This window comes from Amia ocellicauda, chromosome 12, assembly GCF_036373705.1.
Source record: "Amia ocellicauda isolate fAmiCal2 chromosome 12, fAmiCal2.hap1, whole genome shotgun sequence".
NCBI classification, from domain to species: domain Eukaryota; kingdom Metazoa; phylum Chordata; class Actinopteri; order Amiiformes; family Amiidae; genus Amia; species Amia ocellicauda.
This window is the reverse complement of record NC_089861.1, coordinates 26,560,815-26,584,086: the sequence shown is the minus strand read 5'-3', so window position 1 is coordinate 26,584,086 and position 23,272 is coordinate 26,560,815. Positions and strand designations below refer to the sequence as shown.

Sequence of the window (23,272 nt, the reverse complement as noted above, 5' to 3'; positions counted from 1 at the left end):
AAATGTGTACTTTGCAATGAAAATAATTATGCAATATTATTTTAAACCATGCCATTGATTTAAATGCTCAGATAAAATTAAAGAACAACAATGTGTGAAATGTTATGAGTGATAAATAAGTAGTTACAAGTTACAAAACTTACAACAACAGCAAGTATACCAATGGGTGCACAATTTCATGTCAAAGACTGATGCAGAGTGTTGCCGACTACAGCCTACAGAGGGAAAGTTTACAGTTTCTCCGTGCGGTCTTTGGCATTCGCCCATTCCTAACACGCTGTGCGGATCGATCAATTCTCCATCAGGCTGATCACTCTGAACACGTATCAGCATGTCCAAATGATCTGCTTGTAAACAATTCCGCAATTTGTTTTTCAGAGCGATCATTCAGCTGGAGTCGAGCTCACAGATTGCACTTGATGCTGGGAAAGTTCCTCCAATATCCATCAGCTTTGCCAGGTCATGGAACTGGTCATTCGTGTCACATACCAGGATAACTTGCTTTAGATTTGCTTTAGATTTTTTTTCACGTACTACAAACTTGAATTCCTAGTACTGGTCAACTATGACAGTTTTGTCTGCAAGAAATTCCAACACTGGGAGCTACCTGCACTACCGTCTCTTACCACTGGGGGTCAGCACAGCCTCAGGGAAACTTCATTGTCAAAACTCCACTCTGACTTTACTGTACTGAGACTCTTATTATAAATAGTAGTGTTAATAATAACAATAAGTGCACTCGCTCGCAAACAAACACACTCAGACACACACACACGCGAGGTACAGATATGCACTTAGAGATATAAGAGACAGTGAGAGAGACAGCACGTCAGCTGAGCTCCCCTCAGCGTGATTGCCAGTGCTGGAGAGAACACTTGCAGACACCCCCTGAAACAGCACAGCCTCCGGCGGGGGTGTGGGGTTGGGAGTGGGCGTATGTTCAGCCTGATGGTGGCAGAAATCCAGACTCAACCCCCAGTTGCCGGACTGGGGACGAAGGACGGGGGCTGTGATCTGTGCAACATGAACTGATACAGCTTTCCCACTCTCACTCCCTTAGCCTTATGTGTGTGAGTTCTGTGCTGGGTTGGTCTGTGTTTCACACATATAAAAACTCTTTATTTTTAGCATCTCGTGTCTGAAAGGTGGAGCTTTGACACAGAGCGTGAAAGAGAGAAGGGGGGACTGCCTTGTTACCCAATTTGATTTAGTGGTTTAATTAAAAACATAATTCTTGAAGGCTGCTCACTAACTCCAGACAAAGATGGTAATCACAGACAGACTGTGTGAGCTAGTTTAATGGGGGAAGGAATTTACAGGAGAAAGATTTACCCTGTAACACCAGTCACCTAGCTGGGCAGTGCGCTCCTCTACCTTCTAGATCAATGACTGACTAACACACTGACTGACTGACACACTGACTTACCGATTGTCTAGGAAAAAGCCAAATTGCTAGGCAAAGGGAGTGAGAGAATGAGAAAGAGAGAGACTGGTCGAGTGCAGTCCAGTACATTCTAATCAACGGAGGGAGAGCGAGAGAGACAAAGAAAGAGAAGGAGTGGGAGGCAAGATTGATAGAAGTGTCTCTCCCTCTCCCTCTCCCTTCCTCCCTCCCTCACTCTCTCTCGTTGCTAGTGCTGTTCATTAGAGAAACACTAGAGCTCTGTCTCTGAGCAGGAAAACTATATTTAGAACCAGAACCATCTCTCTCTCTCTCTCTCTCTCTCTCTCTCTCTCTCTCTCTGCCTCCCTCTCTCTGTCCTGGTACAGTTTCTTCCCAGGCAATGACTACAACAAAACTGCTGTGCTCTCTGCTGTTGATATGATCAAAAGAGTCTGTATACCAGCTGCCAGCTGATCAGAGAGTAATGATACAATCATACAGCCTCTATAACACACTGTATCACCGTCACACCCTTTGTAACACACTGTATCACTGTCATGGTCTCTATAAACACACTTTATCAATGTCATGGTCTCTGTAACACACTGTATCACTGTCACACCCTCTATAAACACACTGTATCACTGTCACACCCTCTATAAACACACTGTATCACTGTCACACCCTCTATAAACACACTGTATCACTGTCATGGTCTCTGTAACACACTGTATCACTGTCATGGTCTCTGTAACACACTGTATCACTGTCATGGTCCCTATAATGCACTGTATCACTGTAACAGTCTCTATAACACACTGTATCACTGTCACACCCTCTATAAACACACTGTATCACTGTCACACCCTCTATAAACACACTGTATCACTGTCACACCCTCTATAAACACACTGTATCACTGTCACACCCTCTATAAACACACTGTATCACTGTCATGGTCTCTGTAACACACTGTATCACTGTCATGGTCTCTGTAACACACTGTATCACTGTCATGGTCCCTATAATGCACTGTATCACTGTAACAGTCTCTATAACACACTGTATCACTGTCACACCCTCTATAAACACACTGTATCACTGTCATGGTCTCTGTAACACACTGTATCGTATCACTGTCATGGTCTCTGTAACACACTGTATCACTGTCATGGTCCCTATAATGCACTGTATCACTGTAACAGTCTCTGTAACACACTGTATCACTGTCATGGTCCCTATAATGCACTGTATCACTATAACAGTCTCTGTAACACACTGTATCACTGTCATGGTCCCTATAATGCACTGTATCACTGTAACAGTCTCTATAACACACTGTATCACTGTCACACCCTCTATAACACACTGTATCACTATCACACTCTCTATAAATCATTGTATCACTATGGCTCTGCAGTCTCATCTCTTTCTGTCCTGTATTCAGGTCCAGTGTCCAGCCCAGTGCAGAGTCCAGTGTCTAAGTAGAATCCCTCCATGTTTGAATTGAAAATAACATTTTATTTCCCATTAAGGTCACTTTCTAGCCTGTAAGACACTTTTTGTTATTGTGTGGTAGAGTCATTGTGTGGTCAGGTCATTGTTTGATAACCCAGTTTTCTGCAGCCTCAGTGCTAGGTAAGAGTGTACAGAAAAAGATGAAAAAGATGCAGAAGAACTAGAGGAAGGAAAAGAACACAGCACCTGAAACCATTCTTCATTGTGTGGATGTGAAGCACTAAGACAGAGAGGCAGAGAAGGAGGACAGCAGCACCAGACACAGGTCAGATTTTAAGTGCACTTTAATATAAATGCATTTGTTTGACAATCAAATACACTTATCAGCAACACGAGAACACTGTTTCACAATGTCCATCTCCATAAATAAGTCTTTATAAAACTCCTCTCTGTACATAGATATTTATATAAATATACAAAGTTTACAACCTTTCACATTGCGTGAATCACTATACAGCATATACATATCAATAAATATGTATATACATTAAACATGTTTTTTTTCAAATGTATATTTTTTTATTCATAAACTTAGCAATTAAATAGCTAGAACTTATACAGGAATCAATCCTTATACTTGACCGTAGACAACTCTACGTTAGCGAGTGGACACGCCGGAAGAGCCTCGTCTCCCCGTGTCGCCGTGGTTTGTCGTTGAGCAGTTACCCAAAGTTCTTGTACCTTTTTCTCATGCCCTCCCTCCGCCTCCATAGATAACCAAAGGAAATTCAGCAGGTCCTAACTGGCATGGCATTGTGCCAGCCTAACCCACTGTGAACACAGCCTCCACCCTCAGCAAAAAGCAAGCAGCCGGGCACTGAGCCCCAGAGGCCCTGCCTGCCAGCGGGAATCATCGCTGCGTTTCAAATATTGACGCTGCGGACTCCCTCGAAGCTAGCAGCGCAGGAGGAAGTGTGCAGTCTGGCGCGCGGCTGCGTGGCACACGGCACAGCCCACGGGAGGGGGGGGCCACCACCTCAGATACAGACACCCACAGTGTGGCCCCACCCCGCCCCGGGCTTAATAATGTAACTTTGTTTTTAGTTTTTTTTTTTTTTTTTTACATTTTTTGTACAACACATTACACAAGTCTGGAGTGATTGAAGCATTGCAGCCACGAGCTCAGCTTCCCATCGCTGTGTCAGGGAAGGGTGAAGAGTCACCAGAGTTAAATCATTCAATCAAGATTTAAAGAGAAAATTGGGGATTGGCACCAGTTCCTGTGTTTGCGGTTTTGATTTAATGCCACCAGAGGGCGCTCTCCCCCTTCTGTTCCAGTGCTGGATCGGCTGAAAGGAACCAGGAAGTCAGGGGTCAGTGTGGGAGGAACTACCAGGTGCTGAGAGATAGACAGGGGGGAGGCAGCTGATACAACATTACCAGCTGCGGTCCCACTGCGGGATGGGGGGGGCAGGCTGGCGGGGTGCAATGCTTCGCCCTGGTCTCTCAGAGGCAGGGTGACTGGACCCTGCTTCTGAGACTGAGAGATTCAGCAAGCTAGTCAATGCATCGGCATCTATCCAACATTCACGTTGAATATAATCTCTGTATAACTGTGTTTTTCTTGGTTTCTTTTGGTTCTTGTTTTGCACACGCATTGAGCAAGCGAGCCAAGCTTGTGTCATAGTACCAACAGCAAGGAAAAGCTTTTTGTAAAAAAACATTTTTCTCGATAAGTTACATACAGATAACTCACTACGAGTGAATACAGAAACATATGTAAGTCCGCTTACAATGTCCTCTTGACTTCCCAACAGCTACGTGTTGCTATTCTATCCTTAATACTCCTAGTGCAGCGCCCATGACCTGTGCACCTCTGCTCTCTATACAAATCTGAAGCTTACATTCATAATTGCGTCGGAAACGGGACCCGGCCGCCCGAGCCCCATTATGCACCAGCAAGGAAAAGAGAAGACGACCTGGATCGCATCCTTATCGGCTCAGAGCTCAAAACTTCAGTGGAAATTGATAGTATTATTTTTTCCTTATTTTAAATATTCTTCACATTTGGTAAAAGAAGCTCCACAAAATATGACAATATGCCATACTTGATGAAGTAAGTCACAGACTTATTTTAGAACGAAGGATCACTTCCACTCCCATCTGTAAGACAAGAAAAAAGAGAGAGAAAGAGAGATTAGTGATTGCATCCAAAGATTGGGTGGCACAGAAGTACAAAAAGGCGTGGGGACAGGGCAGGGACAGGGACACGGACAGGGCAGAGACAAGGACAGGGCAGTGAGACTCACCATGATGGAAGCTGTCAGCCATGTGATTCTGGAGTTGATACAACTCATCGTGGAACCCCTCACAGGGTCCGCTCGAGGCACATGCCTCAAACACTGTTTCATACGAGGCCAGCTCTTCTAGGAAGGACTGCTCTTCCGGAGACAGGTCGGTGGAGGGAGGGGGGAGGGGCGCCTCCATAGACGCCCCCCCCGCGGCCCCCCCCACACTACTAGGGTGCGCCGCTTCGACGCGAGGATCCGCTGCGTCCGGCCTGAGGCCTGGACGACCACTGGAGCCCGGCAGTGCCCCGCCACAGAGGGGCACCGGACACCTCACCAGCACCTGGCCCCCCAGCTTGGCAGTTGGGTGGGGAGGGGGGTCCAGGGAGGTGGCGTTGCTGCAGGAGGTGGGAGGGGAGGGAGGCGGGGGAGGGGGGGGCGGTGGAGAGGGGGAGGAGGGGGAGGAGGGGGCGGAGGAGAGGTCCTTGAGGAGGCTGTCGAACATGTTCTCTTCGAACAGAGAGGCTTCGTCCGCCAGCAGGGAGAAGTCGATGCTCCTCCAGGGCTTCAGCTGGCACATGTCCACCAGCAGCCCTGCGTCGGGCAGGGGGGGCACCGGCTTGTTGGAGAAGAGGGGGTCGGGGAGCAGTGCAGCGCTCAGCCCCTCCGCCAGCGAGCTGAGCTGCTGGGCCAGCCGGCTGATGTCACAGCGCTCTTTGTCCAGGCAGCTGAAGAAGGAGGCGCAGGGCGGCTTGACGGGCGAGGCCTCGGGGGTCAGCAGCCCCTCGGGCACGCTGGGCACCTCGATGTACAGCGGCCCCCGTAGCTCGGGCACCGTCATCACCGTGCAGTCACCGTCGCCGGGGCTGTCGGGGGTTGGCGGCAGCTTCTCGTACAGCGCGGTGCCGCAGCCCTCCAACGGGAACAGCAGCTCCGAGGTGGCGGTTTCGGAGGGAGAGAAGGTCGAGGGGTCAGAGGGCAGGAAGGTCGGAGGGTCGGGGCTGCCGAACATGAAGCTGCAGCCACCCTGCTGAGGGGTGTAGGGGGGGGTGCAGACAAACTCTTTGGGGGGCGGGGGCAGCAGGGAGGGGGCGTCGGCACGGAAGGTGGGCAGGAAGCCACAGTTCTGGGAGAAGAAGTCGAGGACGTCGCCGGGGGCGGGGTTGGGGGCGGAGTTGTTGTTTTGGGGGACCGTGGGCTCTTCCTCGATAGAGGAGATACTGGAGCGCGGCCCCCCCAGCTGCATGGGCTCCTCTGCCCCCCCGCCCTCCCCAGGGCACACCGCGCCGAACTCGAAGACAGGGACGGCCAGTGCGGCAGGTGAGAACACGGTGTCCGGGCTGGACAGTGTCCCTGGCGACGGCAGCAGGGCCTCCCGGTAAGACGCAGACGCGCGCAGAACCAGCGCCAGCTGCGTCTCCTCTGCGGCCAGCTGCTGCCTCAGACCCCACGCCTCAGAGTCACTGCACAGAGGGAGAGAGGGAAAGAGGGAGAGAGGGATGATTAGTATAGCAGGAGCAAGAGGACTTCAGGTCACTAGAATGAGGGAGAGGACTGTGTTAAATATATGGGGGGAAAGAATGCTGTGTTAAGGGAGAGTGTAAATGTGCTTTGTGTTTACTCTGTGTGTATTCTGCGTGTACTCTGTGGGTACTCTGTGTGTGAACTCTGTGTGTATTCTGTGTGTACTTTGTGTATTCTCTGTGTGTCCTGGCCCGTACCTGATGACATAGTTGTGTCCAGTGACTGGGCCATCCCTGCTGTCCAGCTGCAGGAGGCTGTACACCCAGACCCAGCTGCCATCGCTGGACTGCAGCCGCACCACTGTCTCCACCTTCCCCTCGCCACCCTCGGCCACTGTGGAGAGATCAGGAGTTACACACTGCCATTGCCACTGTACAGCAGCTACACACTGACACAGTGAGGGAGAGAAAGCCAGTGAGGTGAGTACTTACGCAGGTGGCAGTGCTGCGCGGAGGCATGCGACAGGTCCTGCGGGTGAAGCAGGCTGTACCAGGACCGGGACAGCAGGCTGGCTCTGGCATAGCCCAGGTAGAAAGATGCACTGTGGAGAAACGGTGAGAGAGTGAGTGAGTATGTTAGGGTGCATTATTGTGTATTAGTGTGTAGCTGTGTGCTGGTTGGTGGCAGTGTTGTGTGTTGTTGAGCACAGTTGTGCCATTGTACCTGTCAGAGGCGTGCTGGAATGCCATGTCCTTGCCGTGCGTGCTCTCATAGTAAGCCATGAAGAAGGCGTCGGGGGCAGGGCGGGGGCGGGGCTCCAGCGGCGAGCAGAAGGCAATGAACACTGGATTGGAGGACCAGTAGGACCCGGCCGGTGGCTGCAGGAAGCGCCCGCGCAGCAGCACCAGCTTGTTCCCGGCACTCTGCCGACGCACGGAGCGAGACGTGTTGAAACGACAGCGGAACAGGCGCTCTGTGGGGAGAAGAGGGTGGAGTCAAGTGTGTGTCTATGTGCGTCTCTGTGCATCTGCATACAGCTCCACTAGGAAGGGTCTGTGTTCTGCTTCTCTATTTAGGTGTCACAGTGCTTAATAGCCCAGATTTTGTCCTGCTCAGACACACTGTGCTCAGAGCTCTTAAACTCCAGTCAATGATAATGGCAGCGACCTAATCTATTTACGAGTTGAAGTCAGAGTCAAGGTCACGGATCAGGGGGTTGGGGGGGGGGGCTCACCTGTGTCTGCAGAGGGGGCAGGCAGAAGGTTACTCCTCATCACAAAATGGTCAGTGGGGTCGATGATGTCATACACACTGTCCCCCTGCGCAACCAGGTCCACCTGTAGCGAGAGAGAGAGACAGCTGTCAGTCAATAGCCCTCATCCTTGTTCTGTTTCGTGAGGGCGGCTTGAATCACCAGTCCAGTCACGCTGTCAGAAATGAGACATCCTCCTCTTCACACACGGCTCCCCCCCCCCCCCCGGCCGCAAGCCCCCAGTGAGCAGCTATATCGAGCAGCGCTGATTAAAACCCCATCATTAGTGATTCATTGGCTTTAATATGAACATAAATGTTTGCTACCATTTCACACTTAGTCACAGCCGACCCACTGAGAGCTGAGTGTCGTGCATTAGTCTGAGCGACATGAGTCACTCACTGTACCACACTCTCACACACACACACTCCCTCACTGCCTCACACACACTCTCTCACTCACACTCTCTCTCTCTCCTGCCAGCAATCAGGAGAAACATGCTGTGGCTGTGAGGAGCGGGAGCCACGTAGCTGACAGACAGACACTCCCCCCACTCTCCAGCTGTTAGACCCCTCTGTACACAGAGAAACACACTTTCCCTGCAATCATCTACTGTTCTGGTGACAGCCTACTGCTGCTACTACAGACAAAAATAAATGTAATCACATTAATAATAATAATAATAATAATAATATTAGTAGATTCAAACTCAACAGGTGGTGCTGATTGAGTAAAGTCGAACCGAATGCCAACACACACAATTCTTACAAACTCCCCCCTCCCCCTCATTATTATTAATAATATTGTCATCATTATTATTGTTATATATTATTATTATACATATGATCGGATCCAATCATGAAACCTAGCTGCCGCACCGGAATTCAGACTGGCCAGCTGCGCGCCGGCGGCGGGGAGACTCACCATTGAGTGGCCGAGGTGGTCGGTGATGTTCTCGGACAGATACAGCAGCTTCCCCTCGCTGGTCATGACGAGCAGGAACCCGGGCAGCGTCTGCACGAACTCGGACAGGTCTTGGAAGGACAGGAGCCCCTCGCTGTCTTCCGAGCAGCTCGCGCCTGGAGGGGAGCACAAGAAGAGGGGGGGGGTCGGTGAGCGCGAGCGAGAGAGCGAGAGAGCGAGAGAGCGGGCACGCACGCGCAGGAGCGGCCCGGGGATTCAGCACCGCGGACAGCAGCGCGCGCGCCGGTGGAGACAGCGCGCTTCAGCACGGGGACAGCGACTCGCGCCCGTCCGGGACACGGCCACGGCCACGGCTCACAGGTCCACGCACCGGGCCACGGCCACCCGGCCAGAGCAGCTGCCGGACATCGGTCACATCCGCCCGCGAGGGAGCGACACGCAGCGCGCGCTCGCACGTGTTGATTCACCTGTAGCTCGAGCCGTTGCGGGGCTCGCTGACGCCGAGCAGCGGGAGCACAAGTTGTGCCACAGCCCCTGCTGACCGTGCACCTCTACACCATCACCTCTCTCTCTCTCTCTCCTCTTTCTACCGCCTCACACATTAACAGGAAAGTCGGGCTGAGTTTACGCGGAGCGCCGGGGTGGGAGAGGGGAGCAGCGGCGGGTCTTACCCTGGGAGAAGAACACCGACTTCCTGGTGTACATGCAAGCCAGCGACATGATGTGCAGGTAGGAGAGCCGGGCTTTGTCCGCCTCGGAGATGGGCAGCAGCTCCTTTAAATTCCGAATCTCGGCGTTGATCTGGTCCCTCCTCGCCTTGGAGGCTCCCTTGGTGGATCGGTACATGCTGGCCAGGGGACGGTGGCGGCGTGGCGGGTCGCGCTACCTCGCTGCTGGGTCCGGGTGGGTCAGACGCGAAGAAGAGGTCTCGGCCGGGGTGGGGGGGGGTCTGTGTGGTTCTCCGCGAGTCGCTCCGTCTTTCTTCTCCGGGCGCTCAGCTCCAGGTCTCCCCAGTCTGACCGCTCGCTTCCCCGTCTCGGTGAGAGTCTCGGTGCCTCAGCCTCCAGATGCCGTGGCCGGTGTATCTGGTTGAGTTACTCTGCTCGCAGCCCCCTTATATAGGCTGGCTGCACGAGCGGGGGCCCCCTGGCATCACCAACGTAACAAGGGGGGATGAGAGGTGGAGGGGGGGTAGGAGGAGGAGAGAGGGGGGGGTGAGTTTCGTACGCTCATATCAATGTAAGAAGTACCACTGGTGAGCTAGCTCTCTATCTCTCCCTCTCCCCCCCCCATTCCCTCCCTCCTTCTGACTCCCAGCCAACGTCACCCTCTTCTGTTGATGACGCGAAGGAGAAGAAGGGGCTCCAGCGACGCAGACAGCCCGATTAGGACAAAACCTGAGCGGGGAGGAGCTGCAGCGGCGGCCGGCTAATCAGCGCGACCGGAGAGTAGTTTATTACAATCGAATTGGCGCTGAACTGCACAGGAGCAGAGAGTGGTGTGTGTGTGTGTGTGTGTGTGTGTGTGTGTGTGCATATTTGTTATATATAGCCTACACATACACACATGCATAAATAGATAGATACAGATATATATCGATACGTAGACAGATAGATAGATAGATCGATAGATATATATAGATATAGGTCATGAGAACAGGTCCCTGTGTGTTTATGATATGTAATATAACACTGATCTGCACTTTTTTACATGGCCACCTGTAGGGTGTATACGGGTGTGTTTCTGCACACCTGGCCCTGCGGGGCTGACTGCTCTGCCTGGCCGATTGGCAATATCTGCGCACCGGCCCCCTGGGTCTCCCCCACCACCGCGGGGTTATTTTTAGCTACAATTGACGGCCGATGTTGGGCCGTTAGCGCCGCGCCGTCTTGCCCCTGTCGCTCGGCGATTGATTTTCCCACAAGAGCGCGGAGCTCAAGACTTGCTCAGCCTCATTAAAATGCGTTTACTGGGGCACTGTCACAGCGCGCTCCCCCACCGCTGCCTTTACCCAGCCGATCTGTGTGCGCCTTTATTTTTTGTGAATGGATGTGCGTGCCGGTTGTAATGGAGCTGCCTGCTGCATCCCCCTGAACTGTGTGGGGAAGTGAATGAGAACGAGGGAGAGAGATGGAGAGATGGAGAGGGAAAGAGGGAGGATTGGGTGGAAGCAGAGAGGGGAAGAGAGACACAGAGGAAAGGAGATGGGGAAAGGAGGAGGCAGGTAGGAAGGGAGAGATCTCTATCAAGATAGAGATCGAGAGAGAGAACACGGGAGGGAGGGAGATGGAGAGAGAAAAAGGGAGATGGAGGGAGGGAGGGAGAGTTTTATTATTCTTTGAGAAAAAAAAAATATTTAATTGCGTCGCCTGGGTTACATAACCACGTTTTCCTTAAAAGGGAAAAAGAGAGAGATTTGAGCGAAGCGTAACAAGCGAGGGGCGGTTAACCCATTCACTGCCGCCCGGGGGGAGCAGCCAGTCCTCGTGTTTTGTGTAGGCATCCCATCGACAGCAGGGTCATGTTATGTACTTTGTTAATAGAGGTAAAAACATGAAAAATAAATATAGTGGAGAAAAAATACACATTTTCAAAACACAAGGAAGCAACGACTGATTGGCATGCTGAGGAAAGCGGCGCCCATTCAAACCCCGACTCACATCGCCTCTGCTCGTTTTCAGTCACCGTTTTCTTCAGCTGCCAGTGTTACATAACCCTGCATGAAGAGAAAAAGGCGCAGAGAGCCGAGTAAAGACTGCGAGCAGAGGAGAGAAAAGCGGCGTAGTTAGGCTGAGAAGGGTGGCTGCCCCAGATAAACCCCCTCATCCACCCGAGCAACGCAGGCCATGAAGCCGATAGACCTGCAACACGGGGCAACTGAACTTACTTAGAAAACTGACAGAGCTGGGGCTGGGGGGTGCGATAACAATATTATGAGTAATAGCTAGGTCGGACTGGGTCCAAAAAACGGCGCTGTACTTTTACCCAGGGGGGCAACGGCGGGTGAATTCTGGGTGTCAATAAAGTGCGGTCCGGGGGGTGTGGGGGGGTGCTGGCGATGTGCGGTCCGCTAGTCTGCACGGGGCAACGAGCCCGCATAGGAATCGACCGGCCCACCTAACTAAAAAATTGACCGGCACTTCTGCCCGATGGCCAGTCCGCCTATGGTAATATCAAACCCGCATGAGAATGCTGCAGTTCTGAGTGGAGATGGATACTGTTTTAAAGGCTCACAGAATCACCTGGTCAGCCTGGGAGGTCACAGCAGAGCCACAGTGCTGCAGGGATTATTTAAATATTCAAAACTTCACACATTTTCTCCATTAATCAAATTCCATCAGAGGTCACCTGCAGTGAAAACCAAAGAAGTCAAAAGAGGATAAACTGTAGATCCAGTAGGGTGTCCAGCCCTGGCCCTGGAGAGACACAGTGCAGGTGGGTGGGGAGGGCAGGGGGATTTAGGCAGTGTAATCTCTGACTACGGAAAAGACTCCACTCAACTCCCCACACACACCTGGGTCACCCTACACACACACATATTCACTCACACAGATATTAGAGGCATGTCGGTGTGCTTGGCTATTAGTAATAGCCTTGTTGTCCTTGTCATTAGTAGTAGTTGTTGTAATATTAATAATAGTCATATTTGTAGTCATAGTACTAAATTCAGGGAGGTTCACTGGGAGAATCAGCTGAGTCTCTAGACAATTCGGCAGCGTGTGTTGCATATGAACACTCAGCACAAGGCAGTGCGATGCACATACACACTCAAAACACTGTTAACCACACACACTTGCACACACACATAGACAAACACACACAGGAGAACACCAGGGGTGGCAGCCTGGCCGGGGCGGTGCTATTCTCTTCTGTTTAGTGCTGTTCTGTTATGTATAGTGCTGTGCTGTATATTACTGTGCTGTGCTGTGCTGTGTAGTGCTGTTCTGTATAGTGTTGTGCTGTATATTGCTGTGCTGTGCTATGCAGTGCTGGGCTGTATAGTGCTGTGCTGTGTAGTGCTGTTCTGTATAGTGCTGTTCTGTATAGTGCTGTTCTGTATAGTGCTGTGATGTGCATAGTGCAGTGCTGTGCTGTAAAGTGCTGTTCTGTATAGTGCTGTTTTGTATAGTGCTTTGCTGTATAGTGCAGTGCATGTTCTTTATAGTGCTGTTCTGTAAAGTGCTGTGCTGTATAGTGCTGTGCTGTGCTGTATATTGCTGTTCTGTGTAGTGGTGTGCTGTGCTGTACAGTGCAGTGCTGTATAGTGCTGTGCTGTTCTGCATTGTACTGTGCTGTTCTGTATAGTGCTGTGCTGTATAGTACTGTGTTGTGTTGTGCTGTATAGTGCTGTTCTGTGCTGTGCTGTATAGTGCTGTGCTGTTGTGCTGTTCTGTATAGTGTTGTTGTTTGCTGTGCTGTTCTGTATAGTGCTGTGCTGTTCTGCATTGTACTGTGCTGTTCTGTATAGGGCTGTGCTGTTCTGTGTAGTGCTGTGCTGTTCTGTATAGTGCTGTGCTGTTCTGTATAGTGCTGTGCTGTTCTGCATTGTACTGTGCTGTTCTGTATAGTGCTGTGCTGTTCTGCATTGTACTGTGCTGTTCTGCATTGTACTGTGCTGTTCTGTATAGTGCTGTGCTGTTCTGTATAGTGCTGTGCTGTTCTGTATAGTGCTGTGCAGTGCTGTATAGTGCTGTGCTGTATAGTGCTGTTCTGTATAGTGCTGTGCTGTTCTGTATAGTGCTGTGCAGTGCTGTATAGTGCTGTGCTGTATAGTGCTGTTCTGTATAGTGCTGTGCTGTTCTGTATAGTGTTGTGCTGTTCTGTATAGTGTTGTGCTGTTCTGTATAGTTCTGTGGTGTGCTGTGCCGTGTGGCACTGCAGTCAGCAGCCTGTATTTACAAAGGAATCAAGGTCTTCAGCATCTTGAAAGAAAATATCTCATCTGTTGCCTAGCAACCCCTCCTACTCCAGAGCTGGAGAGGGAAAGCAGTGACACGCCGACACACAGACACACTCAGCGACGCACAGAGACACACAGAGACACTGAGAGACACTCAGATATGCTAAGAGATTCACAGCGACACTCAAAGACACACAGAGTCTCTCAGAGAAACACAGAGACTTTCAGACACTCAGAGACACACAGACACACTCTGAGACACAGAGCTAAGCACTGAGACACTCAACTAACACCCCAAAACACGCCCCTTCCTCCCTTTATCCACCCCTCTCTCCTCTCCTGTATCTACCATAACTTCCATTCCTCCTCCACCTCCTTGTCTCCCACTCTGGGGTACCTCCCAGTCTATTCTGGGAATCTGTTGCTCTGATGCTCACATTTGTCAAAACAGAATTAACTTTTTCAAATAGTTAACACGCAGCCCCAAACTGAAACACAGTGGCCAAAATGATACAAATCCTTTACAAAATGTACTCTGACTCTTAAAACAGCAAATACACGTCACAAAATCAAATCAGTCCATCAAAACAGTATAGTTTGTCATCTAATGAAAAGTTTTTTCCATCAGCCATTTCACAATGGCACAATAAACACTAATCATCACTATGACATGGTCAGCCCTGTACATGCTATATTCATCTTCTTCTGCTTGTTTGTAAAATAAGCGTAAATGGTCAGTAAACATTTCACCCCAGCATGAGCTGTACTCATGTTCTCTGAGTGACTCGTATCTAGAAGACCAAAGTAGGAACAATTTCACTGAACAGCAAAAAATACTTTACTCGATTAAGGTAATGTTCTTGATACATTGAATGATGTTGCAAATTACAGTAAACATAAATCAAGTCCACTGAAGATACTCAGGACCAAGCTGGTAGTTATGACAAATATATATATTTCAAAAAAAGCAAACAACTCAGTGTAATTGTTACAAAGTGTGGCATATCAGGCTTCACCAGCTCTCTCTCTTCAGGGTTGAGAGTCGGGGGATGCAGTTAGGTGTGCTGTATTGTATGGGCCAACAGTAAAGACCATCCTCTCTTGAGATGGCTGCACACATGGCATTATCCCACCTCTCTGGCCTGAGCACTGACTGTGGCTCTGTGACTGATGAGCTCCTCCCACATCTGCTCTCTCTGGGCAAATTGAATCGCTGCATCCATGTACATGAATACATGTGGCAACACATGTGCTTCAATAGAAACACAAAAAGAACATGGGTAGCCATTGTAACTGTCTGCAACTAAATATTGTAAGGAAATGCATTACTGTGATGAGCCCTGACCTGGACAAACAGGACCCAATATCCTTCACTCTGTCACTGTTCCTGTCAAAGGTACCGGTACAGCTGTTTCATCCTTAGTTGGTGTCGATTCAAGACCTGGTCAGTAGTTGCCAGACTGACACTTTGAACATTCAGAAATATTTGATGTTCTTGTGTATTTGTAGTCCAGATCTCCCTCTAACATACTGAGCTGTTTGGAATCACTGTATCTAAAATGGCCGCCTCCTTGTTCAGTGTTGAAGACTCTTCCTTGGACACCAGAGCGATGGTTCTATAAATGGGTATAATGAAATAGTCAAGGAAGATGACAGAAAAACTCCTTACATGTATATCATATAGTACTGTAATACAGTGAAGTACTCTATAGTCACTTACCTATTCTCATTGCTGAATACTTTAATTATTAATGCAACAGTTGACCTGATTAGATTGGGCTGCACCCTCTGCCCAGCCTCTCACATTGAAAGCCTATGATTCATCACATGGTCAATGATAGTGGCACGTATGTCATTGGAAACATCTGTTCTGTGTCTTCCCCTTTGAGCTGCTCTGTTACCACATAGACGCACCCCTCTTCCTCTATGGCTTGTGGCTGTGGTCCCCTCTTTCTCGCTTTCATTTTTGCCTTCTGACTTGTGATTATGGACTGATTGCTGATTGAACAATTGAGCAATAAGGACTTGCATTTATGCAGCAGAGATTCACAGTTGTGGGAGTATGTGTTATTGACTGTGAACAAATGTTCTAATTTCGTTTGACAAGACTTACCCAATAGATTTCTGTGTCAAGTGTAGAGAGTTGTGTTTACTGTTTTGCAGAAGGGTGCTTGGCATTTGGATTGTGTGTGAAAGCAACTATAAATGTTTTGCAAAAATGTATAATGTTCTGCTCGTTTAGGTTATGTTGTTGATCATGTGGACCACAGTTTCATTCACATTGACTTAGCAACCGAGAAAAACTGTAATTACCCCCCAAGCACCCCACCCAGCACCTTCATTACAGTGCTGTGTCTCACCAGTTGTATAATCAGTTCTTCAGTTCATTATTGTCTCTCTTGACCATTTCAAACATAGAAATGTAGGAGATTAAACTGAAGAAGTCAGTCTGTCTGTTATTCTGTCTATGATAACATTTGCAGTATCTCCATATTTGCAACAATGTGTTTAAGAACAAATGCTGCATTTTCAGGTGGTCGGAAGTCAATCCGCTCTGGGTGAAGTGGAAGCAGTGGGGAACAGATGTGTGTCTGTGTGTCAGTATGTCTATGTATGTGTGCAAGTGCTGCTTGTGTGTGTGTGTGTGAGAGTGTGTGTGCATGTGTGTGTGTTTGTGTGTGTGTATCTTTGTCAGGCAGTAGCTGCAGCTGGTTGTGTGTCAGACAGAGCTGACGTTTGTAGGTGAACAGCACAGACGCCCACGCCCCCCCACCCCCCCCTCTGAGCCAGTTTATGCTGCTTGCAAAGCTTGTAGCCTTGTACCTGCCTCCTCTCTCCTCCTCCTCCTCCTTCTGTTTTTTTTTTTCATTCTTTTTTCTTCACAGATTCAGACTATTTTTAGATCTGTTGAAAGCCTGTGGACAGAAGGATCCTAGCTTTGCTGTTGCCTGTACAGCGTGGGTGGCTGCACTGTCATCTGCCCCTGTCCTCCAGCTCTCACCCCCTTTTACCCCCCAGAGACCCCTCAAACTGGGCTTAACAGGGTGTAACCATTTGTAAGTCGCCATCACAAGGGAGCCCCCATCTCTCTCTCTCTCTATCTCTCTGTGCTAATCTCTCTCTCCTCCTGTCCTGACTTTTCTTTCTCTCATTCTTGCTTTCTTTCCTCTTTCTTTTTTGAGTTGCAGACTTTCAGGGCTCCAGATTGAGACAGATATACTTGTTGCTCAGTTTCCCTTGGCCAGGACAGGCCAATCCAATCCAGTAGAGTGCCCTCCAGTCCAGTCCAGTCCAGTCCAGTCCAGTCCAGTAGAGTGCCCTCCAGTCCAGTCCAGTCCAGTCAAGTCCAGTCCAGTAGAGTGCCCTCCAGTCCAGTCCAGTAGAGTGCACTCCAGTCCAGTCCACTCTAGTCCAGTCCACTCCAGTAGAGTGCACTCCAGTCCAGTCCACTCCAGTCCAGTCCAGTCCAGTAGAGTGCCCTTCAGTCCAGTCCAGTCCAGTCCAGTCCAGTCCAGTAGAGTGCCCTCCAGTCCAGTCCACTCCAGTCCAGTCCAGTCCAGTAGAGTGCACTCCAGTCCAGTCCAGTCCAATAGAGTGCCCTCCAGTCCAGTCCACTCCAGTCCAGTCCAGTCCAGTAGAGTGCCCTCCAGTCCAGTCCACTCCAGTCCAGTCCAGTCCAGTAGAGTGCACTCCAGTCCAGTCCACTCCAGTCCAGTCCAGTCCAGTAGAGTGCACTCCAGTCCAGTCCACTCCAGTCCAGTCCAGTCCAGTAGAGTGCCCTTCAGTCCAGTCCAGTCCAGTCCAGTCCAGTAGAGTGCCCTCCAGTCCAGTCCACTCCAGTCCAGTCCACTCCAGTAGAGTGCACTCCAGTCCAATCCACTCCAGTCCAGTCCAGTCCAGTAGAGTGCACTCCAGTCCAGTCTAGTCCAATAGAGTGCACTCCAGTCCAGTCCACTGCAGTCCAGTCCAGTCCAGTAGAGTGCAATCCAGTCCAGTCCACTCCAGTCCAGTCCAGTCCAGTAGAGTGCAATCCAGTCCAGTCCACTCGAGTCCAGTCCAGTCCAGTACAGTGCACTCCAGTCCAGTCCACTGCAGTGCAGGCCAGTCCAGTCTGGTCCAGTATAGTAGAGTACAGTGCAGTCCGCAGCCCAGTACAGTCCAGTAGATAGGAGATAGTAGATAGCAGATATGATTATTGAGATGTGCCAGACAGAGGGAGAGGGCGAATGTGTTTTAAGACAAAGGGTGATAGGCAAGCCTTTGCAGGCAGTACCACATAGACCACTGTGGTGTTTGTGACAACTCCATTTTGTGCCCTGCATTTTGGTTCAGCAGTGTGGGCAGATCTGCAACCACTCTTTCTCTGACACAGAGGTGCAGCTGGAGAGCCAGTTTAAATTCGGCTCAGCAGTTCAAAATAGCTGTTAGCCCAGGAAACCCTTGACAGGCGGAGCAGAGAGTAGCAGGAATACAGAGAGAGAAGGGGCAGAGACAGGGAGGGGAAGAGAAAGAGGGAGAGAGAAGGAGAGAGGAGGGGGGTGAGAGGGCCATAGAGAAGGGCTGAAATGGAGAGAAAATGAGACAGGGGGGGAGAAAGAGGGAGAGAGAGCCCTCTTGGAGCATTGTGATGTCACACACCTACCTCACGTTGCCATGGGAACTCTGCTTCAGCACCAGCAGCAGAAGCAGCAGCAGCAACAGCAACAGCAACTCGCGACGACAGAGTCAGAGAGCTCTGTGATTGGAGGGAGGAGTGGGGTGTGAGAGAGTGGGGGAGTTTGTTTGAGCGAGACGAGGAGGAGGGGGATCAGTGGGGAAGCCTGCCTGCTCCTCTCTCCCCATCCTGGGGCTCCCCATCACGTCACAGAGAGCCACTGACAACTGCTGATTGACTGAACTCTCTGCAGGGTTGCAGGGTCGAGGGGTCGCTGGGTCATGGGGTCATGGGGTCACAGGGTTGCACAGTTGGGTTGGAGGGAGCAGGGGGCACTGCATGAGGGGCACTGTCCCAAGGGAGTGAGAATAGAGTGGAGACAGTGGGGAGAGTGTGGGGAGAGAGTGAGGAGAGAGGGATAGTGGGGACAGTGGGGACAATGGGGTTCACAAGGGAACCCCTTTGTGTGCCTCCCTCCTTCAACTGAGACTGAGGTTCTATTAGAGAGCCAGTCAGTTCTGCTTCTTCTTCTTCTTCTTCTTCTTCATCTTATTATTATTATTATTATTATTATTATCGCACGTCCTCCACTTCCTCCCTGGAACAGATTTTTTTTTTAAACAATTCTGACACACTGACACATTATGCAATGGACTGAGAGCGGAATGTGGTTCATGATTCACACACAGCAGAGAGGGAGAGAGGGAATGAGGGAGAAGAGGAGAAACAGAGAGAATGAGATGGGGGAAAGGGAGAGAAGGAGAGTGAGATAGAGAGAGGCATGTAGAGGGAGAGAGGAAATCGAGGTGCATGTTGCTGTTTTGTAATTGGTACAGAGTAGGCAGCAGGTCAGTAGGCAGAGGAAGAGAGAGAGAGTGAGAGGTAGGGAGTGAGGGAAGGAGAAAGGGAGAGAGAGAAAGGAATGGAAAGCGAGAGAGGGAGGGAGGGAGAGAGGGATGCAATCCTCTTTCCACATTCCCACATCCATTTGCTTTTTCTTTATTTTTCTCCCTTTATCTCTCTCCTTCTCTCTTCATCTCTGTCCATCTCTCCATGTACATAGAGAGAGGTGGGGGTGTGGAGCGCCAGTCCCTGCACTATTATACAACAGCAATGCAATTGAACTGCACACTCCCACGCTGTCCACACACCTGTCTCTACACAACCTGACTGCTCTGACACTCTCTGCACAAAGACACAGAAAGGCGGGGAGAAGAGAGGAAGAGCGAGAGAGAAGGAGAGAGAGAGAGAGGGAGAGAGGGAGAGATGTAAAGCATGGTTTATTTAGATTATATAAAACATTTTGCCGTTACTATATTTAGCTATATTAGTCCTTGATCAGAATGTTACAATGATTTCTTGGGTCTTGTATTGAGCTGTGCTGCTGTTTCGTGTTTGTGTGTGTTGAGCTCACATTGCATTGGCACCTGCTGCCCTGTGTGAGAGGGTCAGTGCAGTGTGAGACAGTCCATGGAGTGTGAGAGGGTCAGTGCAGTGTGGTTGTCTTGGTCATTATAAATGGCTGAAATAATAATAATACTACCATAGAACTACAGGGGTGCTGGGTGCCATGGTGGCCTTAAAGCTATAAAGCAATACATATTATCAATCAATCCATTTTTTAACAAATTAACAAATAAATCTCCATTTGGCATGGAGGAGAGAAAAGCAAAAACTACTACAGGATGGCTGACTGTTTTAGGAAACAATCAATAAATCTCTGGCACCAGAGGCCCTCCAGGTAGAATAATTTATCAGACAAGATAATATCAGAATATCCCATTCAGCTTGTTAGATCAGTACGTATCATGTTACCTGTTACACCAGGTGTCTTATACACTCACCTAAAGGATTATTAGGAACACCATACTAATACTGTGTTTGACCCCCTTTCGCCTTCAGAACTGCCTTAATTCTACGTGGCATTGATTCAACAAGGTGCTGAAAGCATTCTTTAGAAATGTTGGCCCATATTGATAGGATAGCATCTTGCAGTTGATGGAGATTTGTGGGATGCACATCCAGGGCACGAAGCTCCCGTTCCACCACATCCCAAAGATGCTCTATTGGGTTGAGATCTGGTGACTGTGGGGGCCAGTTTAGTACAGTGAACTCATTGTCATGTTCAAGAAACCAATTTGAAATGATTCGACCTTTGTGACATGGTGCATTATCCTGCTGGAAGTAGCCATCAGAGGATGGGTACATGGTGGTCATAAAGGGATGGACATGGTCAGAAACAATGCTCAGGTAGGCCGTGGCATTTAAACGATGCCCAATTGGCACTAAGGGGCCTAAAGTGTGCCAAGAAAACATCCCCCACACCATTACACCACCACCACCAGCCTGCACAGTGGTAACAAGGCATGATGGATCCATGTTCTCATTCTGTTTACGCCAAATTCTGACTCTACCATCTGAATGTCTCAACAGAAATTGAGACTCATCAGACCAGGCAACATTTTTCCAGTCTTCAACTGTCCAATTTTGGTGAGCTTGTGCAAATTGTAGCCTCTTTTTCCTATTTGTAGTGGAGATGAGTGCTACCCAGTGGGGTCTTCTGCTGTTGTAGCCCATCCGCCTCAAGGTTGTACGTGTTGTGGCTTCACAAATGCTTTGCTGCATACCTGGGTTGTAACGAGTGGTTATTTCAGTCAAAGTTGCTCTTCTATCAGCTTGAATCAGTCGGCCCATTCTCCTCTGACCTCTAGCATCAACAAGGCATTTTCGCCCACAGGACTGCCGCATACTGGATGTTTTTCCCTTTTCACACCATTCTTTGTAAACCCTAGAAATGGTTGTGCGTGAAAATCCCAGTAACTGAGCAGATTGTGAAATACTCAGACCGGCCCGTCTGGCACCAACAACCATGCCACGCTCAAAATTGCTTAAATCACCTTTCTTTCCCATTCAGACATTCAGTTTGGAGTTCAGGAGATTGTCTTGACCAGGACCACACCCCTAAATGCATTGAAGCAACTGCCATGTGATTGGTTGGTTAGATAATTGCATTAATGAGAAATTGAACAGGTGTTCCTAATAATCCTTTAGGTGAGTGTATTTGTTGTGTAATCCTACTGCTGACACCAACAATACCACTCTACTTGTCTTTGATCCCTAACCCCTGATCCATGACCCCAGCTTCATCCTCATCCTATTATTATTATTATTATTATTATTATTATTATTATTATTAGTATTATTGTGATTTATGTACGTATGTATTAGCAGACTTACAGTTTTCACAAAGAAGTATACGTTGTAGAAAACATGTTCCCTATGACAGAAATGACAAGGTATACTGTTCAGCTACATACAGCTGATGACAACAAATGGCCTCAGTGCGCAGTGTGGTCCAAGTGGAAGCATCAGCAGGGTCTTAGCTGATGTTGTCACCCAGATTTGTTTTCGTTTTTCATTTCAATTAAAAATAACCAGAAATCCAAAGAAGAAGAAGAAGAAGAAGAAGAAAAGAAGAACAAGAACAAGAACAAGAACAAGAACAAGAACAAGAACAAGAACAAGAACAAGAACAAGAACAAGAAGAAAAATAATGAATATGTCTGAAATGCGGATCTTTTTTTCCACTGGGCTCTCTATATTCAGCCCTCTGCAATAGAAGAGAATAAATAAATAATAAAAGCCAAACACCAATTGTCTCTCTCTCTCTCTCTCTCTCTCCTGTCCTCATCTCTCTCCCTCTCTTTAGTTTCATTTTTTCTTTTCTTTTTTTTCTCTTTTCTAACATTCTTTCAGCTCCGTCTATCCGCCCACGCGTCCCTAGCAACAAGAGCCTGGTAACTTAGTAACCACATTTACGCACTGGCACTCCGGGCGGGAGAGAGAGGGAGAGAGGGAGAGAGAGAGAGGGAGAGGGAAAGAGAGAGAGAGAGCGAGAGAGAGAGGGAGAGGGAGAGGGAGAGAGAGGGAGAGAGGGAGAGAGAGAGAGAGAGAGAGGGAGAGAGGGAGAAAGGGAGAGCTTTGTGAAAGAAATACTTCAAAATCTTTCAACGCTGTTATTCCTGTCGAAGGTGGGTGGGGTAGTTAGTATCTGATTATGAAATCTGTCAAGCAATTCATTCACAGTACAACAGCTACACAAGATCGATACAGTCCAATAGCTCATTTTTTAAATGGTGCAGTACTTTATGTTACAATTTCACACTTTCATTAATGTTCATGAATGTAATACAATTCAGTATAGGTAGTGCAGTGTAATACAATATGGTGTAATACAGCACAGGGATATATCATACAGTGCAGTGCAGTATAATACACAGTGTGGTGTAATACAGTGCAGTTCAGCCTATGGAGCAGCAGCAGGAGACGCAGAGCAGAGCTGCTGCAGGATATATTTAGATTCATTGTGAAAAGACAGAAAGCAGCCCCCAGGATCTGTTAATGGAGCTGCAGGTATTTCTGTCCATTCATGTGGAGGCACAGAGAGAGAGAGAGAGAGAGGGCAGAGAGGAATTTTAAACTGTAACTGAACTCTCTACTCTCACAATGTCAGTGTGCCAGCCAGTCTTCCTTCCTCCTTCCCTCTCTCTCTGTGCCTGTTGTGTCCTGCCAACCTCAGGCAGGCAGGACGGCATGTTCCTGTTTGTGTTCCCGTGTGCGTGGAGGCGTGTGCAGGTGCCCACTGTCAGAGCGAGGGGGCAGGCGCGAGAGGCACAGGCTGTGATACTGTGAACACAACGGTGCCAGTTATGACATCACAGCCATGTGTTGCCCCACTAATATAAGAAGAAGAAATAATTTGTGATACAGTGACTGTGTATGATAGTGTGTGATTGTGACAGTGACATTGACTGTGTATGACCGTGTGTGTGAGTGTGACTGTGTGTGACTGTGATTGACTGTGACAGTGTGACTGTGACAGTGTGTGTGTGACAGTGTGACTGTGTCTGTCTGCATGCGTGACTGATTGTGTGTGACTGTGACAGTG

At 49.1% G+C, this 23,272-nt stretch overlaps 1 protein-coding gene across 1 annotated transcript; it reads right to left on the bottom strand.

Annotated features, from left to right (window-relative positions):
- Window positions 1-3,168: 3,168 nt before the first annotated feature.
- npas4a (neuronal PAS domain protein 4a) lies at window positions 3,169-9,757 on the bottom strand. Its single transcript, XM_066719106.1, has 7 exons — window positions 9,433-9,757; window positions 8,771-8,925; window positions 7,829-7,931; window positions 7,318-7,567; window positions 7,086-7,195; window positions 6,852-6,987; window positions 3,169-6,593 (listed from the first exon to the last, which is right to left on the bottom strand). The coding sequence occupies exons 1-7, from the start codon at window positions 9,614-9,616 to the stop codon at window positions 4,964-4,966; spliced, it is 2,568 nt and encodes an 855-aa protein (XP_066575203.1). The 5' UTR covers window positions 9,617-9,757; the 3' UTR covers window positions 3,169-4,963.
- Window positions 9,758-23,272: the final 13,515 nt, after the last annotated feature.